Below are 21,350 nucleotides of genomic sequence, written 5' to 3'. Positions count from 1 at the left end.
CAAACTGAACGTGGGTGTATATATTTTCTATTTATATTTAAAAATGTAACTTATTCCTGTGAATGCAAAGCTGAATTTTCAGCAGCCATTATTCCAGTCTAAAGTGTCACATGATTCTTGAATATTAACAAATTCTGAGTGGCAAACTGTTTTGCCCATACACGAAACTCCCGATTGCTCAAATTCCTATTGCAATGTCTGGATTTTGCCCGCAAATTTTTGCAGAGCTACGGTGAATGTGACCACACCTGAAGCCTCACAAGCCAACTTCCCTTTTTTTTTTTTTTGTAGCTCGTCACCACCAAATTGAACATGCCAAAGAGAGTGGGGATTGTTTTTCTACTCTCGCTCATCGCTCGCATGTCAATTCCACACAAGCTAATGGCAAAGTCATGTCAGATGTAGCATTGATGAAGAAACAGGGCCGTATCGCATTAAATATGAATAAGCTACAGCTCTCTCCCTTTCTGTTGCTCATAGGAGGTCTTCCTGGTGGAAACGCAGAAGACTCTGCTGAGCAGGATCTCCGATCTGTGCGTGGGAAACGCGACGGCCGCCAAACTGCTTGCTCCTCCAGACCCGGCCGAGTGCGCCGAGACCACTTATTCACTCGCCACCCAAACAGCTGAGTAGAAGACATATAAGCACAATAATTCTATGGCAAATAACGATAACCATAAAACTCCAAATCCCTGTAATAAAGCCGAAGCCTCTCTCCCTAATGAAACAGTGGCCCTCCTGCTGTTTCCTGCCTAATGTTCCCGCCGAGGCTTCCTCCACTTTCCATAAAGCAATTTTGCAAGCCCACTCCCAACGTGAATCATCTCGAAACGAAGAGAAGCCTCTCCCTCCATCTCTCCTCGTGTCCCCGGAGGGTGACGCTGACTAAATCTGTGTTGATACAGAGGTGTGCTCTAAATCCTGTTTGCTCGGGTTCCATCTCTCCTAATATTCACACTCGCGTATGAGGCCCCTTCCCTGCCCGCATCTGCTAATGTAGCGTATCGTCGTCTGGATGACAAGACGACATCGACGAGCTCCTCACAATGTGTGGGAAGAAGAGCATATGTTAAATTTAAGAAGCTGGGATTTACCTCTGCGTGGGTCTTAGTTTACATGCGCTACTCGACAACAAAGGACGAATCGCCGTTTTGTACGGTTCACGTTGTGGATGCACATGTAAGGTGTTATATCTGAAAATATAGGCGGCTTTTGTGGAAGTCGCACTAAATACCATCTGCCGTGTCTTGAAATAAATTCAAAGTAATTAAGAATATGTTTGGTAAATGAAAAACAACCTTTGTGAAATGCAATAAATGAGAGTTTGAACGGTGAGATTGAGTTTGTAAATTTGATTTGAATTTCCGTTAACATTTCCACAGTATGTAATTACAGTGTTTAAAAATAGGCTTTTTTGTGTGTGCGTGTAATCAATTAGATTTAATTTCTCCAACACATGCCCTTCGTTTATTACCAATTAATGCTGTTTACCTATTAATTCTTCAAAAGAAAAACTTCAAACTGTAAAAAAAAAAAAAAAAAAAAATGCAAATCAAGATATTTTTATATAAAAAAACATATATATATTTTTATTTCTAAAATAAGAAAGTCGGAAATATGACACATTGCATATCAAAAGCTACAGTATTCTCACTCAGAGATGTGGATGCTTTTCTTGGCAAATCCCAAATTACTCAAAGATTTCTTGATTGACAGATGAGGGGGGATAACTGTATTTAGCCAGGGACCATCTTTCCTCGTCTGGTGTGATTTGGGTCTCATGGAGGATTGGCCCCCCTGGTGTCTGCCCCCCTCCTCCTCTCGGCACGGGGCAGGGGCAGATTGACAGAACAGCATGGGGGCAAGCGCCGCTGTGCCAACAGCCCCCCCACGCTCTACCTGATGTTTTTAACAAAGGCTTCCATCTCACCAACTCCGCTGCCGAACATCGCCCAGCCAGCTTCAACCCACCCCGGCTCTGGAACAAACAGACTTTGAAACCTGATCGCAAGGATGTTGGGAACAGATGCACAGACGCTGGGAATGATGCGGCATGTACGGCTGTACTCAAAGATAAAATGTCAAACATTTTTCAGTTCGAGCCCAAGAAATTGGGCAGTTGTCAGTGAGCAACTGCTTGTAATTCAAAGGAGGATTTCGGTGGCTTCTATGATAATATAATGTAATAGAAGAGAAGCCACCAATACTATATATATAGAGTTTTATTTTGAGGGAGACCGGGGCTAGTTGTCACACTTTTTGACTTCAGTGAATATTTCTCAGTGTAGGTTTAGTTTTGAATGTAAATTTCTGTACAGGAACAAACACTAAAATCTTTAGCAAACAGGCACTAAAAAAAAAAAAAAAAAAAGATTTCTTTTAACGCATGTTGGCCAAAATCAATGGATAAGTTGTCACAATTAGAACCTACCCCAAATATATTATATATTATATTTTTCTATATACATTAATTTTGCTGAAAAAAGCTTTAATATATTTTATAATATATAAAATCTTTGTTATAGCTTTTTCAGAATTTTTTTTAACAATTCATAAATGTAAAAGAAAAAAGAGTATTGTTTTGTTTCAATTTGGTTTGTTTCAACTTGGCTGAATATATATATATATATATATATATATATATATATATATATATATATATATATATATATATATATATACTTGTGATATACTTGCACATAATTAGTTATACAACCCAATTGAAAGCTGAAAAGATATGTTCAAATGTGTTGGAGAGGTACATTTATAATTATCGTATCTTGACTTTCAGTCCAACTTCATTAATAATGCACATTGTTCTTACTGACCCCCTTCCAAGCCATAATCAATCACTGGAAAATTTCACTGACTTTCCAAAGGGACGATGCGAGAGGAGCACACACACCGTCTGACGCACATTTCTTGGAGGTGTTCCCCCATTTTGATGAATTTCCGGCCTAGGCACCCAGCATCCCTGCTGTATGTGTGGCTGCATCTCCTCCTTCCTCCTGTCAACATGATCCTGCGCACAATCAGTCGCAGAGCGCACACTCGCCGGGTACCTTTCCGTTCCTCGCCACGTCCTCTGGCCTCACCTGCTCCGTCTGTTTTATTTGCGAGCAACAGAACATATACAATTACATCTCACAACTTCAAAATGATCTTTAATTCCTATCGCTGCTGTATTGTTGCATGGAAAATGGATCAATCTCGGTTTCTTTCAGACAGTGAGAGTTAGTAGTAGTTAACATAGTAAAGCTACTTTGATGACTTGCCAGGCTTTTTATGGGCAAAAACAAGGTATATTGAACAAAACATTATAAATGCATTATATGCATTTTACTTTTACTTATGGTCTCATAGTTTGTCAGCATGAAAAGACCTTTCATTGTAGATCTAGAATATTATTTTGATACAAAGTTAGTTATAATCCCAGACTCTGCCCTGTAATCAATAAAAATACATTTTTCAGGCCCGCAAGTGAGTGCAGCCAATGATAAATATTGGCAGACAAGAAAAATGTGTCATTTTTGTCGATTGAAGGGAACATAATGATATTCACAAGTAGACCCCCACTGCGATACAGACACAACTGTTCCTAAGCAACAAAACACTTTTCCCCCCTCCAAATGCAGACAGGGTTTTGGTTGACTGTTTGCAGCCACAAATATTCAGACCAGATGTAGTGATGAGGGTAAATACAACTGTACAGACTTCTGTACTTAAATTGACACATTTAGCTCCTGATAGTTATACTATAAGTATCTATAAGCAATGTTGGGGGTAACTCATTACAAGTAACACGAGTTATGTAATCAAAAGTAACGCATTACTTTTACATTTTTTGAGTGTTACTTTTTTAAAAATGTTTTCTGCACAGGATAATCGAAGGATCATTTCTCTTTTGGTGTGAAAGGGATATATACTGTATATTTGTTATTAAAAACACACAAGCAAGCCCAGCCCAGGTGAGAAAAAGTAACACAAAAGTAACGTAGCACTACTTTCCATGAAAAGCAACTAAGTAATGCAATGTTACTTTTTAGGTAATATTGTAATGCAAGTAACTTTCCCCAACACTGTTTATAAGTAAACAGTATATGCATCTAATAAATACAAAAAGCCATTTAAACATAATTTTATTATGCTAGGTAAGAAAATGCATTTAATTTGCATTGTTTTATTGTAGCATTGCTGTATAATCCTAATCATAGACAATATTAGACTGAATAAAGGTTTATATTTTAATTATATATTAAAATCTCAACATGTCTAGAAAACAGAGCAATTCATACATGCTGCTGAATTGGTTATTTTATTATATTATTAATAGACATGCTTTATTGATCCAAAGGTGGAAGTATAGTTGAACACTGCACACACACACACACACACACACACACAAAATATTTATATTTATACAAGTTTGCAATAGTAGTATATTATTTAGGTCTAACTGTTCAACATACTGTACATAATGAATGGTCAACTCGGTTGTCATAATTTCAGTGGTTGTGGAGGGGTTCTTAAAGGAAAAGACTCTACATGTCTTATATTGCTTGGGTAGGAGTGCCATCTAGTGATGCATTCAGTAACCTGCCAGTCTTGAAATCATAGTGGCTTTAAAAAGTATACACTACTGGTCATAATTTTGGGGTCAGTAAGATTTTATTTATTTTATTTTTCTTAGAAATTAATACTTTTATTCAGCAAGGATGCATTAAATTAATCAAAAGTAACAGTAAAGAATCACATTATTACAAACTAACTTCTCAAATAATCTTGAAAAAAAGTATCATGGTTTTCACAAAAATAAAAGCACAACTGATTTAAATGTTGATAATTGTTAGAAATTAGCATATTAGAATGATTTCTGAAGGATCATGTGCCATTACAGGAATAAAATACAAAACAGTTACTTTAAATTGTAATAATTTCACAATACTGTTGTTTTTATTGTATTTTTTTAATAATGCAGCTTTGGTGACTTATTTCAAAAACATTTCATATTTGTAAAAAAAAAAATGACTGACACTAAGTTACTTTTTAACTGCAGTGTATATTAAATTATATAGGTTATTTTATATTGAGTAACCATTTTAGGTAAACTAAGCCAATGTACGATTAAATGTTGTCATAAATATAATGAACAATTCATTTTTGGCCTTGAAACTTGCCATGAACAATGTAATCTACTGCATATTCCATATGATTCATTTTTTTGTGACACAATATTTACATTTAAGGTCAGAGAAGGTTATGTTAAATTTTCATATCTCTGATCACTGAGGTTCGCCTATTTGAGTAGCTGAATTTGAAACTGACACTCTTACAGAACCAAAAGGTTTCATAAACAGTTTCCACTCCGGGGCCCATCCATATTACAGACAGACAATATTTCTGCCTAACCTCATGCACATGTCCTTTGTCATTCACGATCTTGTCCTCAGCAGCTGTACATCTATTGTCGTTCCGCTTGACTTGTTGTAAATTCCTACCTGGTTTATTGTTTATCTGCATCTTCTGCTGCCGACTATCATATTATTCTTCATGGCTTGGAAAATAATATTGCCTATTGTAAACTGGACTCTTGTAATCTTTGTGGAACCTCTGATTTGTATCATTATATTATTTAGTATTATATTATTCTGATGGAGAAAGGAGAAACTAGAGCTAAGGAGTATGTTAATTTATTATCATATTAAGGCAACTAAAGTGCAGTATTTTGTTTATTTTACTAATGAAATTAATTATGTGCTATGTAAAAGGGTCTGTTAATTATCTACCATTTGTAACATTATTCTTTGAAGGCAGAGGACCAATCAGAGCAATCATGACATGATGGACAAACGTTGCACAAATTAACTTCCAATTAACAGCTTCATTCTACCAAGCTTTTATTTTATTATGATGTTTTTCACATTTTAAATGCACAAGTAGATAAACAGTGGAAGAAATGAGTTTTTCCATTTGATTTTGCATTGTATTTATTAATTGCAGCATTACTGCATAATTATTATTCATAATCATGGACTTTATATTAAATATTCAGATTTTAAATTAACATTAAGACTGAAATAAAACTGTCTAGAACAAAACAAACCAACAGAAGTTAAACTTGCTGATGAAACCCAGGGCACAAAAATGTCCATGTTTATTACGCTTCGGGATTATTTTTGAAAAGGTACTCAGCCTGAAAGATACAAATGTCAAAATGAGAGAATTTTCCAGAAAATACCTTCAATTAAACTAATAAACAGTTATTAGGAGGACCAACCTACCAGGAAGTCAATGGGGTCATCAGGACGTATTGTACAGCATTCGATGAGGCCTTGGGTGAGAGTGGGCATCACATCCCTCATCAGGTAGTTCCTGAAAGGTTCTGACTGAGATTCCAACAAGTCATGTTCTTGTCTCCTCACCTCCTCAAGGTTCTGATTCTTAAAACACACACCAAAAACACATTCATGAGCTGCTAGTCTAACATATTTTTCTGCAATAGCAAAACATTAAATGGCAATAAAAAAATAATAATAATTAGTGCAAGTCAAAGACCTTTCATCGCTAATTTTTTCACTGTGTCATTACATTTACATTTATTCATTTAGCTGACGCTTTTATCCAAAGCGACTTACAATTGCTATACATGTCAGAGGTCGCACGCCTCTGTAGCAACTAGGGGTTAAGTGTCTTGCTCAGGGACACATTGGTGTCTCACAGTGGATTCGAACCCGGGTCTCTCACACCAAAGGCATGTGTCTTATCCATTGCGCCACACCACCCCCAGAAGAGGGTTTGCGCTGGCGCAAGCTGTTAGTAAATCTGGCCCTTAATCTTAAATTCCTATATAATGTCATGTGCTTACCCACTCCCTCCAACGCTGATCTCTCTGTTGGGCCTCTTCTTCCTCCTGCCGCTCTGCCTCGGCCCTCTGGGCCGCCTGTTTCTTTAGCTGCTCTTCAGCTTGCCGTCGCTCTTCTTCCTCCACCTCCTCTGAGATCTGCCTGTAGTTCTTTGGTTTGCCTACTTTTTTGCAAATCTTCTCAGTGACCAGCAAGTACTCATTGTCATCATTGCTTGTAATCTCTGCAATAAAAGTAAATACATTTAGACTGTTAGGCCACACTTTTAATTAATTTAAACACATTAGTTAAATCAAGTCGTATTTATTGTAAAGAAATATAGCACAAGCACACTTTTCAAGCGAGGTATGCGAGATGTCAGTCAAAACTGTTGAAACGTCACAATACCACTCCTAAAAGTAAGGTCACATTAGTGAAATTTTGTAGGCAAAAATTTATTTTTTTATTGTCAATAGTGTAGTGATGTAAGGGTGTGATCACACTTGTAGTTCGGTTGTCTTGGTTTTTTGGTATGGACCAAAAAAAGAAAATTATACATCAAGTCCTGATTCGTTTAGCATTCACAGTGTGGAGGCCATTTGAGTAAAGTGAACTCATTGTCATGTTCAGGAAACCAGTTTGAGATGATTTGAGTTTTGTGATATATGGTGGGTTATCCTGGTGGAAGTACTCGTCAGGTACCAGGCAACGTTTTTTCCAATCTTCTATTGTCCAATTTTAGTGAGCCTGTGCAAATTGTAACCTCAGTTTCTTGTTCTTAGCTGATAGGAGTGGCAACTTAAAAGAATAGTTCACTTAATTTAAATTCTGTCATCATTTACTCACCCTCAAGTTGTTTCAAACCTGTATGAATTTCTTTCTTCTGCTGAACACAAAGGAAAAAAAATTGAAGAATGTCGGTAACCAAACAGTTGATGGACCCCATTGACTTCCATAGTCTTTTTTTTTTTTTTTCTACTATGGAAATCAATGGTCCATCAACTGTTATATAAATATCTTCCTTTGTGTTCAGCAGAAGAAAGAAATTCCTACAGGTTTGAAACAACTTGAGGGTGAGTAAATGATGACAATTTTCTTTTTTAAGTTAACTATTCCTTTAACTGACTTCTGCTGCTGTAGTCCATCTGCTTTATCTCACTGGATATTTACTCTTTTTCGGTCCATTCTCTGTAAACCCTAGAGATGGTTGTGCGTGAAATTCCTAGTAGAACAGCAGTTTCTAAAATACACAAACTAGTTTGACTGGCACCAACAAGCATGCCACGTTCACCCAAAAATGGGTAGTGTTTCAGCGTAGCGCGTCTGTGTTGTACGTCGCACGCATCACACATGACCAGCGTCGGCCAACAGTGAGCCTACGTGTGACGTACAACACAGACGCGCTACGCTGAAACACTACGCGAACTCACTTGAGGCACAGAGAGAAGGAAATGAATAGTGGCATAAAGTCGTTATTTTTGTTTACTTTTTGCGCACAAAAAGTATTCTCGTCGCTTGATAAACTTAAGATTGAGCCACTGATGTCACATGGACTACTTTGATGATGTCTGTATTGCCTTTCTGGACGTGAACACTGAACAGTATGCCGTCCATTGACTTTCAATGGAGGAACAGAAAGCTCTCGAACAAAATCTAAAATATCTTAAACTGTGTTCCGAACATGAACGGAGGTCTTACGGGCTTGGAACGACATGAGGGTGAGTCATTAATGACATTATTTTCATTTTTGGGTGAACTAACCCTTTAGCATGCAGCTGAACAGGTGTACCTAATAAATTGGTCGGTGAGTGTGTATTCTTTTCCCTAAATAATGCTGTGTGTTGTGCTAAGTGAGCTTGTTGTTTGTGTGTACACACGGTGGGAATTTTACCAGCTGAGAACTCACTTACAGCTTATAAACCAGACTAAATAGCGGCCTGAAAAGGTGGGTCTCGGACTTGGTCCGCTTGTTTGGTGCACACCAAGGTTTGGATGGCAACATTCACACTTATTCAAATGAACTGCACTTACAGAGCAATTGAGTTAATTTTAATCAAACCAAAGTGTGAACACATCCTATGAGTGAGTCTCACATAGAAGTCACTTTCAGAAGCTTTCTCTTGAACCCATTGCGAAATCTGTGTGTGGAAATCCTTTGCACTCATGCAAAATTCACGTGCATTCTTACTGAATTGACTGGATTTTCACAGAACAGCTGTAAATGTGACCGTACTTTTATGCTTGGTCTGTATTTGCTAGCTCAACAGATGCAGTGTTACTGGACTTCATTAAAACAGGATTTGGTTCACTCCTTCAATGTTACCCAAGTGCTCAGGATGAATCTCTAGGTCCTCAAAGAAGTTCAGCACTGTCTGATCCTCTACGTTTCTCTCTCTGAAACGGGCCAAGTGGCGTGGGAACTGTTCAGGGGTGTAGGAAGTTCCCTCTACAACAGTCTCGGGTAGATTCAGAACACGGTTTTTCAGGAAATCATCAGTGGCGTCAACAGAGAACACAAACTCTGGAGAACAGACAAATGATTGTTTTTCTAGGATCATGTTGAATTTCAAAGCCACTTGTTACAGTATTTCTTTTAAATGAGTTGTGGGTATTCTGTCTACAAATACAACACCTCTTATTGTACGTGTTCACAAAAGTTACCACTATAATGTAAAGCTGAGCTAAAAAAGTAAGGTTTTTATTAAGCAAGGATACGTTCAATTCATGTGTTAGTAAAGACATTTATCATGTTACAAAATATTTTGTTTCAAATAAATGCTATTCTTTTAAACTTTCTAAAGCCCCCTGAAAACATATGTATCACAGTTTGCACAAAAATACTAAGCAGCAAAACCATTTACCAGTAACAGTAACAGATGTGGAAAATTCAGTTTCGCCGTCACAGGAATAAATTACATTTGAAAATATATTAAAATAGAAAACAGTTATTTAAAAACATATAATATTTCACAATGTTACTGATTTTACTGTATTGTTACTGTTTTACTGTATTCAGCCTTGGCGAGCATGAGATTTCTTTCAAAAACATTAAACTTTTGAAGAGTACTGTAGTTAAATGAGTTCAAATCAGTCATGCAAGGCTCAAATCTTAAGGCTAATAATTATGATGGAGAAGTCTGGGGAAAAAATGCATTTCTAATCTGCATTATACATTATATTAATAAATTACACACCTGGGATGATCTTTTTCTCATGTTTAGATTGCAAGTCTTCAGGCTCTTCTTCACCTGTTGAATATTTAAATAATCATGCAGCAAATCAAAACTCATGTATTATTAATCAGAATCATGATTTAATTTGTTCATATATCTTCTAAAAAAGGCAAATTTCTCACCAGTAAATAACTGCTTCGCCAGCTCATATGTCATAGGGAAACCGTCCAAAACAAAGCCCTGCTTCATACAAGGTTTAGTCCTGAGTTTGTCCCTCATTATACGAATCACATGTTGGTCATCAAGTCGTCCTAAAAAACAACAACAACAACAACAACAACAAAAACTTAACATATATAATTTCAATATAAAGCACCAAATGTTTTTACAAATATACAACCTTCATTCTCATTCATGTTTTCCTTTAGAGTGTTCAGAAACTCCTGAGCTTCACCCTCATCATTTTCCATGTCCTCCGTTTGAATACACGACTCCTGATTAATTCAACTAAGCATCAGTATAAATCTATACAATTTATATTTATTTTTCAGAAATGTAGAAAAACAGAAAAGGTCACTGCAGCGAGTTGTTTATATGGACATTATTATAATTTATTTTTTAATCAAATCTGAATTATTTGAACAAATAAATTCTGGGTTTTGTATAACACTCACCAGTTTGTTTAATGTTTCGGTGATTGTCTCCTTAAGTTTAACATGATGAAGTTTGTAATGCTTGCATATCCTCTCTGCTATAGTGCTCTTCCCAACAGCAGGTGGTCCCAGGATGCAGATACGAAGGGGCTGGGACACACACAAACACAGGTGCTTGTACTGTGAAACTTTCGATTGAGCCAAAAAGACCAACATAAAAGAAGTACCAAAAATAAACATTTAACTAGAGAATTTCAACGTACCAACAATCCCCTGGTCTGCTTGTATTCTTCAGTGACCTGCTCAATGTTTTCAACCATGCCATCTTTTGACACCCACTGGATGTTAAAATTCTCTTTCAGATACAGTGCTTCAATACGAAGGTTGACAAGCAAAGAATCAATATCTTTTTGCTGAAGAAAGCAAAGAGATATCATAGTTGATACAAAACCAAAAATGTACAATATTGATAATGTTCTCTGTAGAATGTCAGAACAATATTGACATTGATTCTTACTGTCAGCTCCCGTATGAGATAAATCTCCTCTTTTGAAACATTCTGAGTTTTTCCTGGTCCAAGCACGAGTGTTATTGCCTTGAGGAAGAAGATTTACTTGCATGAGAACCATTAACCATAAAAAAAAAAAAAAAATATATATATATATATATATATATGTATATGTACATGTGTATGTATATATGTATGTGTATGTATGTATATATATATATATATATATATATATATATATATATATATATACACTGCTCAAAAAAATAAAGGGAACACTTAAACAACACAATGTAACTCCAAGTCAATCACACTTCTGTGAAATCAAACTGTCCACTTAGGAAGCAACACTGATTGACAATCAATTTCAAATGCTGTTGTGCAAATGGAATAGACAACAGGTTGAAATTATAGGCAATTAGCAAGACACCCCCAATAAAGGAGTGGTTCTGCAGGTGGTGACCACAGACCACTTCTCAGTTCCTATGCTTCCTGGCTGATGTTTTGGTCACTTTTGAATGCTGGCGGTGCTTTCACTCTAGTGGTAGCATGAGACGGAGTCTACAACCCACACAAGTGGCTCAGGTAGTGCAGCTCATCCAGAATGGCACATCAATGCGAGCTGTGGCAAGAAGGTTTGCTGTGTCTGTCAGCGTAGTGTCCAGAGCATGGAGGCGCTACCAGGAGACAGGCCAGTACATCAGGAGACGTGGAGGAGGCCGTAGGAGGGCAACAACCCAGCAGCAGGACCGCTACCTCTGCCTTTGTGCAAGGAGGAGCAGGAGGAGCACTGCCAGAGCCCTGCAAAATGACCTCCAGCAGGCCACAAATGCGCATGTGTCTGCTCAAACGGTCAGAAACAGACTCCATGAGGGTGGTATGAGGGCCTGACGTCCACAGGTGGGGGTTGTGCTTTCAGCCCAACACCGTGCAGGACGTTTGGCATTGCCAGAGAACACCAAGATTGGCAAATTCGCCACTGGCGCCCTGTGCTCTTCACAGATGAAAGCAGGCAGCAGAACGTTGTCCACGGCGTCTCCAGACTGTCACGTCTGTCACATGTGATCAGTGTGAACCTGCTTTCATCTGTGAAGAGCATCTGACTAGAGTGAAAGCACCGCCAGCATTCAAAAGTGACCAAAACATCAGCCAGGAAGCATAGGAACTGAGAAGTGGTCTGTGGTCACCACCTGCAGAACCACTCCTTTATTGGGGGTGTCTTGCTAATTGCCTATAATTTCCACCGGTCGTCTATTCCATTTGCACAACAGCATTTGAAATTGATTGTCAATCAGTGTTGCTTCCTAAGTGGACAGTTTGATTTCACAGAAGTGTGATTGACTTGGAGTTACATTGTGTTGTTTAAGTGTTCCCTTTATTTTTTTGAGCAGTGTATATATATATATATATACTGTATGTATTATACTGAATGTGTAAAATCTCACCTTTATGATATCCTCCATTGTGTTTTTGGAGTCATCAACAGCAACAAAGTATTGTGACTTTGGCTTGTGGTCAATGACATTTTGGATGATCCTTAATGAATATGAATCAAACGGATGTTAATGCACAATAATTTAGCTTTTGCGTAGATGAAGTCATAAAAAGCTCCAAAATTACACTAACCCTGCCAGATCATTGATGTGAATAGTGGGGATAATATTGGAGCCATCACCAAAGATGGGCACCTCGGAGACTTCCCCCTCCCATGACATCTACATAGAGCAACGCAACACAACAAACTATTTAACTTCAACATTTCAATTAGAAAAAACTATTTACAAAAGTAATATTTTTTAAATGTCTGTCCACTATGATTTACCTTAAAAAACAAGTGAAACATGTGTTCTCCCATTCCATATTGTAGCCCTGATGCAACAGCGTATGTAGAGAACAGGGAGCTTTTCTGAAAATCATTCATAAATAAATATGAACTTCACACTTTTAAAGTCATGCTCACGTGAAGTGTTGAAATATCTTACCATAACTAGTGTGTACAATTACTTAATATTGCATGAATTTTCAACTAAAATGGAAAAATTATTATCCCACAAGGTTTCTTGCTTACAGTTTTGCCTAATTTGAGCACAAGTTTCTCCAATTCGATATGATCACGGAAGTTGGGGTGTGCTTTTCTTTTCCTGTAGTGCTCGTCTGTAATAGGAATCTCTGGGTCATCCTATTGTGGAGTTAAAATATTCATCAATACAACCTTTTAATCATGTTTACATGCTGATCAATAAAGTAGCCTACTTGATAATAACAGTGTTCTTATTCCTACTTTATCGACTGGTTTAGACATAGCCCACGTCATGATGGTTGACACCAGGATAAACATCTTGTGCCCAGAAAAAGTGTCCATTTCAGTATGAAGAGCTGTGATTGGATGATAATTTAACTAGCATCTGCTCAAGAAAAAGGTTCATAGCAGGAAGTGGCAACATTCAAAAAAAATGTGATAGCCTACCTGAGACGGCCCACTGTGCTTCAGCTATCTGATCAGCATGCTGAGTGATATCAAAAATTATCACATCACATTTCATCAGATGATGAAGAAGCTCTTCACGCCTCAAGTGCTGGTAGAGATGAAAAGTGATGTTATAGAAAAAATAGTAAAGTGACAGACTGTCACTGACACAACTTATGAAAGACTTCTGCACAATGCTGTAGTACATAAGTGATTTATTTACACTGTACACTTCAGAGATAAAACTGCACTTCTCCTCTGTTTGGCTGGAAACTGTTCCCACAATCTGGAAGGTTCCATCTTTGATTTTGGGTTGCTTATCCTGCAGCCTGTCTTCTTCCTCCTCATCAGCCTCACCCAAGTCCACAAGAGATGCACCAACTACACACGAGTCTAAAAACTAAATACAGGATAATAAAGTACGGACATTATAGCCCTAATTTCAAGCAGTGTCTTGATGTGACATGCTGAAATTCATCTGAAGCAAGCTAACCAAGTTAGCCAATCTTTCTAATTCCACTGCAAGTATTGGGCTATACGTTACCGTTTTCGACTATAAAGATTTTTTTAGAGGTTTAAGAATGCATTTGTACCGCTGCAACTTCGGTGCAATTTAATAAAAAGTAATAAAATTACCTTTGCAATATTTTTCGGTGTGTAATTATCAACATTGTTGATAAAAACCCGCATGGATTTCGGCGGTCTCTCCTCAGTCTTGTCCGCCATCCTGTGTTGTTGTTGTCCTGTTGCTAGGAAACGGATGCATTCGCACTGTCTTCATAACTAAAATATAAAACTTAAACTAAACGCATTGTGTAGGCGCTTAAAAGCCTCTATAAATAATATAACGCATACACACACAAAAAAGGTCTTGCATTGATTGTCATTTGCTGTCCATATTATTACAATTATTTATTTTGTTTGTTTGTCTATTTTGAAAGTGAATGGTTCTGCGACTGCATGCAAGGAAATCTTCCTCAAGGCATAACATCGTGCTTGGACCAGGAGAAACTTTCAGAGGAGATACATCTCATACAGGAGCTGACAGTAAGAATCAATGTCAATATTGTTCTGACATTCTACAGAGAAGATCATCAATATTTTACATTTGTGGTTTTGAATCAACAATGATATTTTTTCCCCTTTACTCAGCAAGCATATATTGATTCTTTGCTTGTTCTTCACTTGTTTTAACATCCAGTGGGTGTCAGATGATGGCATGGTTTAAAACATTGAGCAGAGCAGATCACTGAAGAATACAAGCAGACCAGGGTTGGTACACTGAAATGCTCTAGTTATATATTATTTTTTGGTATATTCACAATGAAGCACTGATATTGCACATGATTGATCATGCTGGTCATTTGTGGTCATTATCTGGTCAAAGCTAGATGATGAATCATCTGATTTACCCACAGATGGGGAAGATCCTTGGTAGACACAATATTGTTAATTTTCCGAAATTCGGAATCACACAAGTGGTTTAAATTATATATTATTAGTATTAGTATTATTATTATTAAGACACATTGGTTATGGCTGCATAACAAACCTTAAATAAAAAATAAAAAAACTCATTAAATCTCTTCATAATCACATTAGTCAGATACAAGAAAACGTGTGTTTCCAGTCTGCTTGTTTACAGTGTCACAACAATGGCAAACCAAAAAAGATCAGGCTAAAGCCTCTATAGCAAAATTATCAAACTGTGCAAGTTCAAAAGAACTAGTGCCTATGGCCGCCCATCCATGCCGTGGCTCCCAGAGCACTGCATTCTTCCAGAGAGCATAGCCATTGAGGTCTGCTGATGCATAGTTTCCCTAAAAACAGAGAAGAAATAACCGATCAGCTGCGTTTATTTATGAAAAAGTGCAAATCCAACAGTACGGTGAAATGAGAATCAAGTCACAACAGGTAAGACTTAAAATAGAGGAAAAACTCAGCAATTAATATGTATAGGAATATTTCTATATAATATAACAAACCTTGACTGTAAGGGTCAGTGTGTACCATACCCGCGCTCTAGTTCCAGACTGTCCCTCAGCAAGAACTGTCATTCCACCTGTCAAACAAAGGTTTTGGATACATGACCTGGCCTAGTCAAACTTACAGCAGTAGTGGAAGAAAAAATCTTTTATTTTTCAGATGCTTACTGAGGTCATTGGTGACTTTGTAGGTGCCATCTGCATACACCCAGAAAAAGATTCCCTTTGTACTTCGGACGACACCTCCACCTTTATCCACTCTGACAGCAATGAAGACTCCACCAGTGAGCACATCCTCCATGTACACGTCGCATGACACCATTAGGTCATGCCTGATAATCGTAAAATACACAGAGCTGTTAATAAGTCAAGTCACCTCAATTTATATAGCTTTATACAGTACATTGTTTCAAAGCAGCTCTATGGTGTGTGGCAAGCCGGGCGGGGCCGAGAGCCGTGGGAACGGAGCGAGGCCGGTGTTAATGAGCGTCGCCTGTGCGCCACACCGGTCTCGAGTCCCACGGAGGAGCTCCAGAAGGATAAAAGGAGGAGTGACGACAGTGGAAGATGAGAAAAAAACAGGCCTGGGACATTTATGTTGTGTCTTATTATGTTTATATGTTACATATTATTTATATTATGCTTTACTTTTGGTCTGTTATTTACGTTTATTTTGTGAATATAGTTATGTTGAATGTTTGCCGGTTCCCGCATTGTTACAGAGTAGCCCCTTTCAAACAGCAATCCCAGTAAATAACCGTAAAATTGGCAGAATGACTTCACCAGTAAATACACAAATATACTGTTCACACAAGCATGGTGTTCCGGCTTTTTACCGGTAATGCCGGGTACCCACTTAACGTTTTACTTTTTACTCTTACCCACTTAAACGTTTGCATTTACTGTTTCTTTTGCTCATTTTAATCCATCCTTGCTGAATAGAAGTAAATCTAACTGACCCCGTTCTTTTGAACGGTAGTGTGATCGCACTGGGCCCTGCGCTAGTCCGCTTTCTCTAACTCGCACTGGGCCCCGACCCATGCTGGGGAAGGCCCTGTACATAATAGTCATAAAATCCTTACAAATGTTATGCAAACCATATTTAACACTGCTGCTCTCACCATTTATAATCACCAATAACACTTATTGTCTGATCAGCATCTGCAACCCAGGTCACCGGACGCTGAGTGACCACCTGTCGCAGAGTGAAAACATGAGGTCCAGGATCCGTCAGGTTCGTGAAGTATTCGAAGACCCCTGTCTGATCTGCAAAGTTTGGAGCCTCTGAGAAATATGGATTTCCAGCTGAGAGATAGGAAGCCAAAGTTCCAGTTGTTAAGAGTTACACAGACTGTTGTGTGAAAAATATGCAAAAAATAATTAAAAAAGGGGGGGAAATTACAACAAAGTTACTTACAGACATCAAAATCATCTTTGTATTTTTTAGGAAAGGGAGCAGTGGGTGGAGGATCTGGGTAACTCCCTCTCTGACCGTTTGTTACAGTAGTAAATGTGTATACCTCGTCAACGTCAAGCTCTATGCTGAAAGACCCCTCAATTACCTACAGCATTCACAATTCACACAGAAATATTACATTAGATGTCATTAACACGCATCCGTCAATAATTATTAGAAAAATCAATCTACTGAACCTAGTATTTTTTAAGAACCCAGGCAAAATCAAAAACACACCCTTATAGCCTACTGTTTTTAAAGAGGTTATATCATGAGAGAATTCTTTAATTTTCTTGATTTTGTGTATGTACTTACTTTAATAGGCTTGAGATTTTGGAAGAGGACTGTCTTGTCTGTCTTGAAATCAAACTTTGAATGCCACACTTGCAGCTCACTGATCGAAGCCTGTTAAAAAGTTATTCCATATATTACCATAAATTCATTTAGTCCTTTATAAACTCATTTAAACCACATCAAACAGCACTTACAAAAGTCCCTTTCAGATGGAATGTTGCATTCTGGGCCGTGACATTATAGGGAAGCAGAGGAGGTCTTATACACACAGAGTGGTCATGGGTCTAAAACCCCCCCCAGAAAAAAATAGAGTAATAGGTTTACATACAACTTTTAAAACCACCAAGACGTGCACTACTGTTCACAAGTTTGGGGTCAGTAAGATTTTTCTTTTTTAATTAATACTTATATTCAGCAAGGATGCATTAAATTGATCAAAAGTGACAATAAACATTTATATTATTAGAAAAAATTTATATTTGACTTTCTATTCATCCAGAAAATATGAAATATTGATAATAAGAAGAAATGTTTCTTGAGCGACAAATCAGCATATTAGAATGATTTCTGAAGGATCATGTGACGACTGGAGAAATTATGCTGAAAATTCAGCTTTGCCATCACAGGAATATAATTTTATAGGAAAATAATAATATAATTTGAACATAAAATATATTACAATTGAAAATAGTTAACTTAAATGTATAATATATCACAATATTACTATTTTTACTGTATTTCTAATCAAATATATGCAGCATTGGAGAGCAAATATACTTTTTTCAAAAACCTTTAAAAAAAAAATCTAACCGAACTTTGGAACAGTAGTGTATGTTATGCGAATTGATTAGAAGGTCAATTTTTTAAAGTCTCACCATAGTTTCAGTGATTATTGTTAGATTTCCTCTCTCATCAGTCAATGCAACATAACTCCCACCATGTGTGAAGTGTCCCACTGTCTGCAGGTACATCCAGCCAGGCTCAGTAAACTGGGTAGTGTGGGCTTATAGGATTTTATAAATCAGATACTTTGTTAGTTGCATCACACATGATCTATATGATCTTACATGACACATATAAAATGTATGCATATCTAGAGTGCATAAAAATACACAGGTGTTTGGATAATACCTGTTATCCAAATAGGGGACTCAACAACATAGTTTCCACTCCATGGCGCCATTGCAGTCATTAGTCCATCCCTTCCAAAGGGAAGGTCCTCATAATAACTAGCAATGAGGTTCCAAGATATGGTCCTGTAAGAGAACACAAACTACTGCTTTTCCAATTGTCAAATGCACTCTGTGAAATTAATGTATGATAAAAAGGGAAATGCTAAATGTCTTTATCAGAGTTGTCATACGCTGTCATTTTGCCATTGACGTAGTTCTGGTTGAGAATTCGGGCCCAGCAGCCTCCGCCAACGTTGTCATTAAAGGTACTGTAATCTTCGGAGGACCACAGTTTTTTCCCAGACTTCAGGGCTTTGGGTACAGTGTTGGTTCCAGGGTAATGAACCCTGTCAATCAAACAATTCCAACAGCAAGATCTTACATCACCATTCTTCACATTTATAGACATGTCATGCTAGTGTATTTTATTTTTCATTCATTCATCTTTAAAAATGGGATGTGTATATTTTAATAAGTAATCATTCATTAAAAAAAAAAAAAAAAAAGTATCATACCCTAAGACTTCAACAGCATCTTGTAGCTCTCTGTCAGCAATTATAACAGAGGTGATCGGCTCCCAGAGGTCATCACTGGCAATGATTTTAACTCTCTCCAAGCCACTTTTATCCAGTGTATATCGTAAAAGCTAGTAAACAAGGCAAAGAAAGTAATTTCTGACTTTTATTTTTCATATGCAGTATATGTGTACCAATATTAACAGATAATAATAAAACAGGCACCATGATTCCACCTTTCAAAGGTTTAGGGCCTGTCAGGTTGTTTAATTTATTGAGTCTCTTCTGCTCACCAAGGCAACATTTATTAATGCAGCAAAACAGTAATATTGTGAAATATTATTACAACTTTTTTTTATATATATATTTAAAAGTGTAATTTATGGCAAAAATGTAAAAGTCATGGCAAAACTGAATTTTCAGCAGTTAGTATTCCAGTCTTCAATGTCACATAATCCTTCAGAAATCATTCTAATATGCTAATTTAGGGCTTAAGAAACATTTCTTATTATTATCAGTGTTGAAAACAGTTGTGGTGCTTAATATAATTCTGATAATTTTGTGATTCTTTGATGAATAGAACATCCAAAAGTATAGCATTTATTTGAAATACAAATTGTTGTAATATTGTAATATTACAATGTAGGTTTGAGTCTACAACTGTTATATTCAGATGAACTACATATAAATTTTCTCACAGAACTTGAACAGCAAACCTTGTTCAAATCTGCAGAAAATATTATATTAGCATAAACAAGCTATTGCTTAACCGTGTCATTGTGAGGGGAGCAACAGAATAGGAACTTAGGAAGCCACAATGAAGGCACCTAAAAATATTAAATGTAAAAAAATAAAACTTTTTTTGTGAAAATAGTTTATTATGACTCTGACATTGTTGACAGTGTCAGTACTTACCTTTATGTACTTGCTGTCAAAATGCCTTTCATTCCATATCTGTACAAACAAAAAAAAATCAGATTAGGAATACAACCACAGAAATGTTTTTAAATGTAATGGAATATATGAGATGCATTTACCCCGACATAATCAATATCCAAGTCATGGTACTGTTTGGCCCCACGAATCCATGACACCACATAAGAGGCAGTGATATCAGGGAAACCATAAGGCCAGTTTTCACCATTTCCAACCCATCCTGGAAAGGCCCATGGCAGACCTGTTGATTAAAAATATATATATATATTAAAGGTAAATACAAAACAAAATACATGTGCATAAGCACTAGAACTATTTGTGCATGTTTCCCTGTTTGAACAATAGGTCATTTTTACCTATGAGGGTGATGTTTGGATTCCTCTTCTTAGCTTCCCTCATAAGCCACCATTCATATCCTCTAAAATAATTCTCATCATCTTCATAGTGCATGTGTGACGGCTCGGTGCCATCTGTGAATCATTAACTTACATTAAATAGGTCATTTGAATATTGCAAACACACCTTCACGGTTAGAGGTTTTAAAACTGAAACTGCTCTATATGTACCTGTAGTCTGAGCATCGCCTCCAATTTCAACCTTCAGTATTTGTAATGAGGCTCCAAATTTAGGCTGTTAAATACACATTGACATAACGTAAATATAGACATAATATTACATGAAATGTAGCCTGATTAGATTCCTTTCAAAGCAAACACACCTTGAATAGGTAGTCTAGTATCTGACTCCGATATGGTTCTGCATAATTGACAAGTAAACGCGAGGTTGCCTGTAAGTTAAACACATCGGTTTTCACACAGACGTTAGCGTTTTTTGTTAAGTTTCACTAACTAAGCACTTTAGAAGCTCTGAGAAAGAAAGCGCACTAAAGTAAAACACTCACCCCACCACCGCTTAAACCACCAATGCCATCAAACGATCGTCCTAAACCAGTTGTATCATCTAAATCGTAGTCTTCACCTAAACAAACACTGATATAGAGAAAAATACTAAAAAACACAAAACACTGTTTTGCTACGTTCATTCTATCTCGTGCGTTCCTGCAACATTATCAGCTGACTTGCATGTTCCGTGATAGGTGGTGCTGTGATGAGCCGAACCACGCCCATAACCACGCCCCTCTCAAGCGTCATTGGTCACAGTGGCCGTGCGTCATCTACAGGGGCGCGGCTTGTCGCGGGGGAAAAAAACCAAAATGATAATATTCGTTAGATCAGCTTTTAGAAATAAGTCATTTCTGCTGTATATGTAAATTTTCATGTCTCTATCATACATATGTTGGCCTATTCGATAACAATAGTATACTCATTATTTTATAAAGATGAAAAGAT

The 21,350-nt window shown here is 37.1% G+C and overlaps 3 protein-coding genes across 3 annotated transcripts in view; 1 reads left to right on the top strand and 2 right to left on the bottom strand.

Annotated features, from left to right (window-relative positions):
• The window catches only part of LOC308679649 (protein phosphatase 1 regulatory subunit 37), a 34,571-nt gene extending 33,237 nt beyond the window's left edge, over positions 1–1,334 (top strand). The window contains exon 7 of the mRNA XM_081347244.1: positions 481–1,334. Coding sequence (XP_081203370.1) covers positions 481–633 — 153 coding nt within the window. The 3' untranslated portion in view covers positions 634–1,334. The remainder of the gene's footprint in view (positions 1–480) is intronic.
• A 4,541-nt stretch (positions 1,335–5,875) lies between these two features.
• Positions 5,876–13,540, bottom strand: ak7b (adenylate kinase 7b). The gene is made up of 15 exons (XM_081393948.1): positions 13,458–13,540; positions 13,245–13,355; positions 12,999–13,082; positions 12,803–12,891; positions 12,622–12,712; positions 11,186–11,263; positions 10,932–11,081; positions 10,690–10,818; positions 10,416–10,509; positions 10,198–10,326; positions 10,037–10,090; positions 9,166–9,363; positions 6,866–7,086; positions 6,282–6,440; positions 5,876–6,193 (listed from the first exon to the last, which is right to left on the bottom strand). The coding sequence occupies exons 1-15, from the start codon at positions 13,536–13,538 to the stop codon at positions 6,158–6,160; spliced, it is 1,704 nt and encodes a 567-aa protein (XP_081250074.1). The 5' UTR covers positions 13,539–13,540; the 3' UTR covers positions 5,876–6,157.
• Positions 13,541–14,523: 983 nt separating this feature from the next.
• Positions 14,524–21,107, bottom strand: galcb (galactosylceramidase b). The gene is made up of 17 exons (XM_081394103.1): positions 20,903–21,107; positions 20,720–20,788; positions 20,568–20,631; positions 20,358–20,471; positions 20,103–20,242; positions 19,981–20,019; positions 19,066–19,196; positions 18,742–18,897; positions 18,510–18,634; positions 18,254–18,381; positions 17,573–17,662; positions 17,400–17,489; positions 17,046–17,190; positions 16,750–16,933; positions 15,797–15,960; positions 15,629–15,705; positions 14,524–15,463 (listed from the first exon to the last, which is right to left on the bottom strand). Exons 1-17 carry the CDS (start codon positions 21,041–21,043, stop codon positions 15,317–15,319), a joined length of 2,004 nt encoding a protein of 667 aa, XP_081250229.1. The 5' UTR covers positions 21,044–21,107; the 3' UTR covers positions 14,524–15,316.
• Positions 21,108–21,350: the final 243 nt, after the last annotated feature.

Source organism: Scardinius erythrophthalmus (assembly GCF_964197995.2).
Source record: "Scardinius erythrophthalmus genome assembly, chromosome: 19".
Classification (NCBI taxonomy): domain Eukaryota; kingdom Metazoa; phylum Chordata; class Actinopteri; order Cypriniformes; family Leuciscidae; genus Scardinius; species Scardinius erythrophthalmus.
Note: the sequence above shows the minus strand (reverse complement) of the source record. Positions and strands in the feature narration are given on the sequence as shown.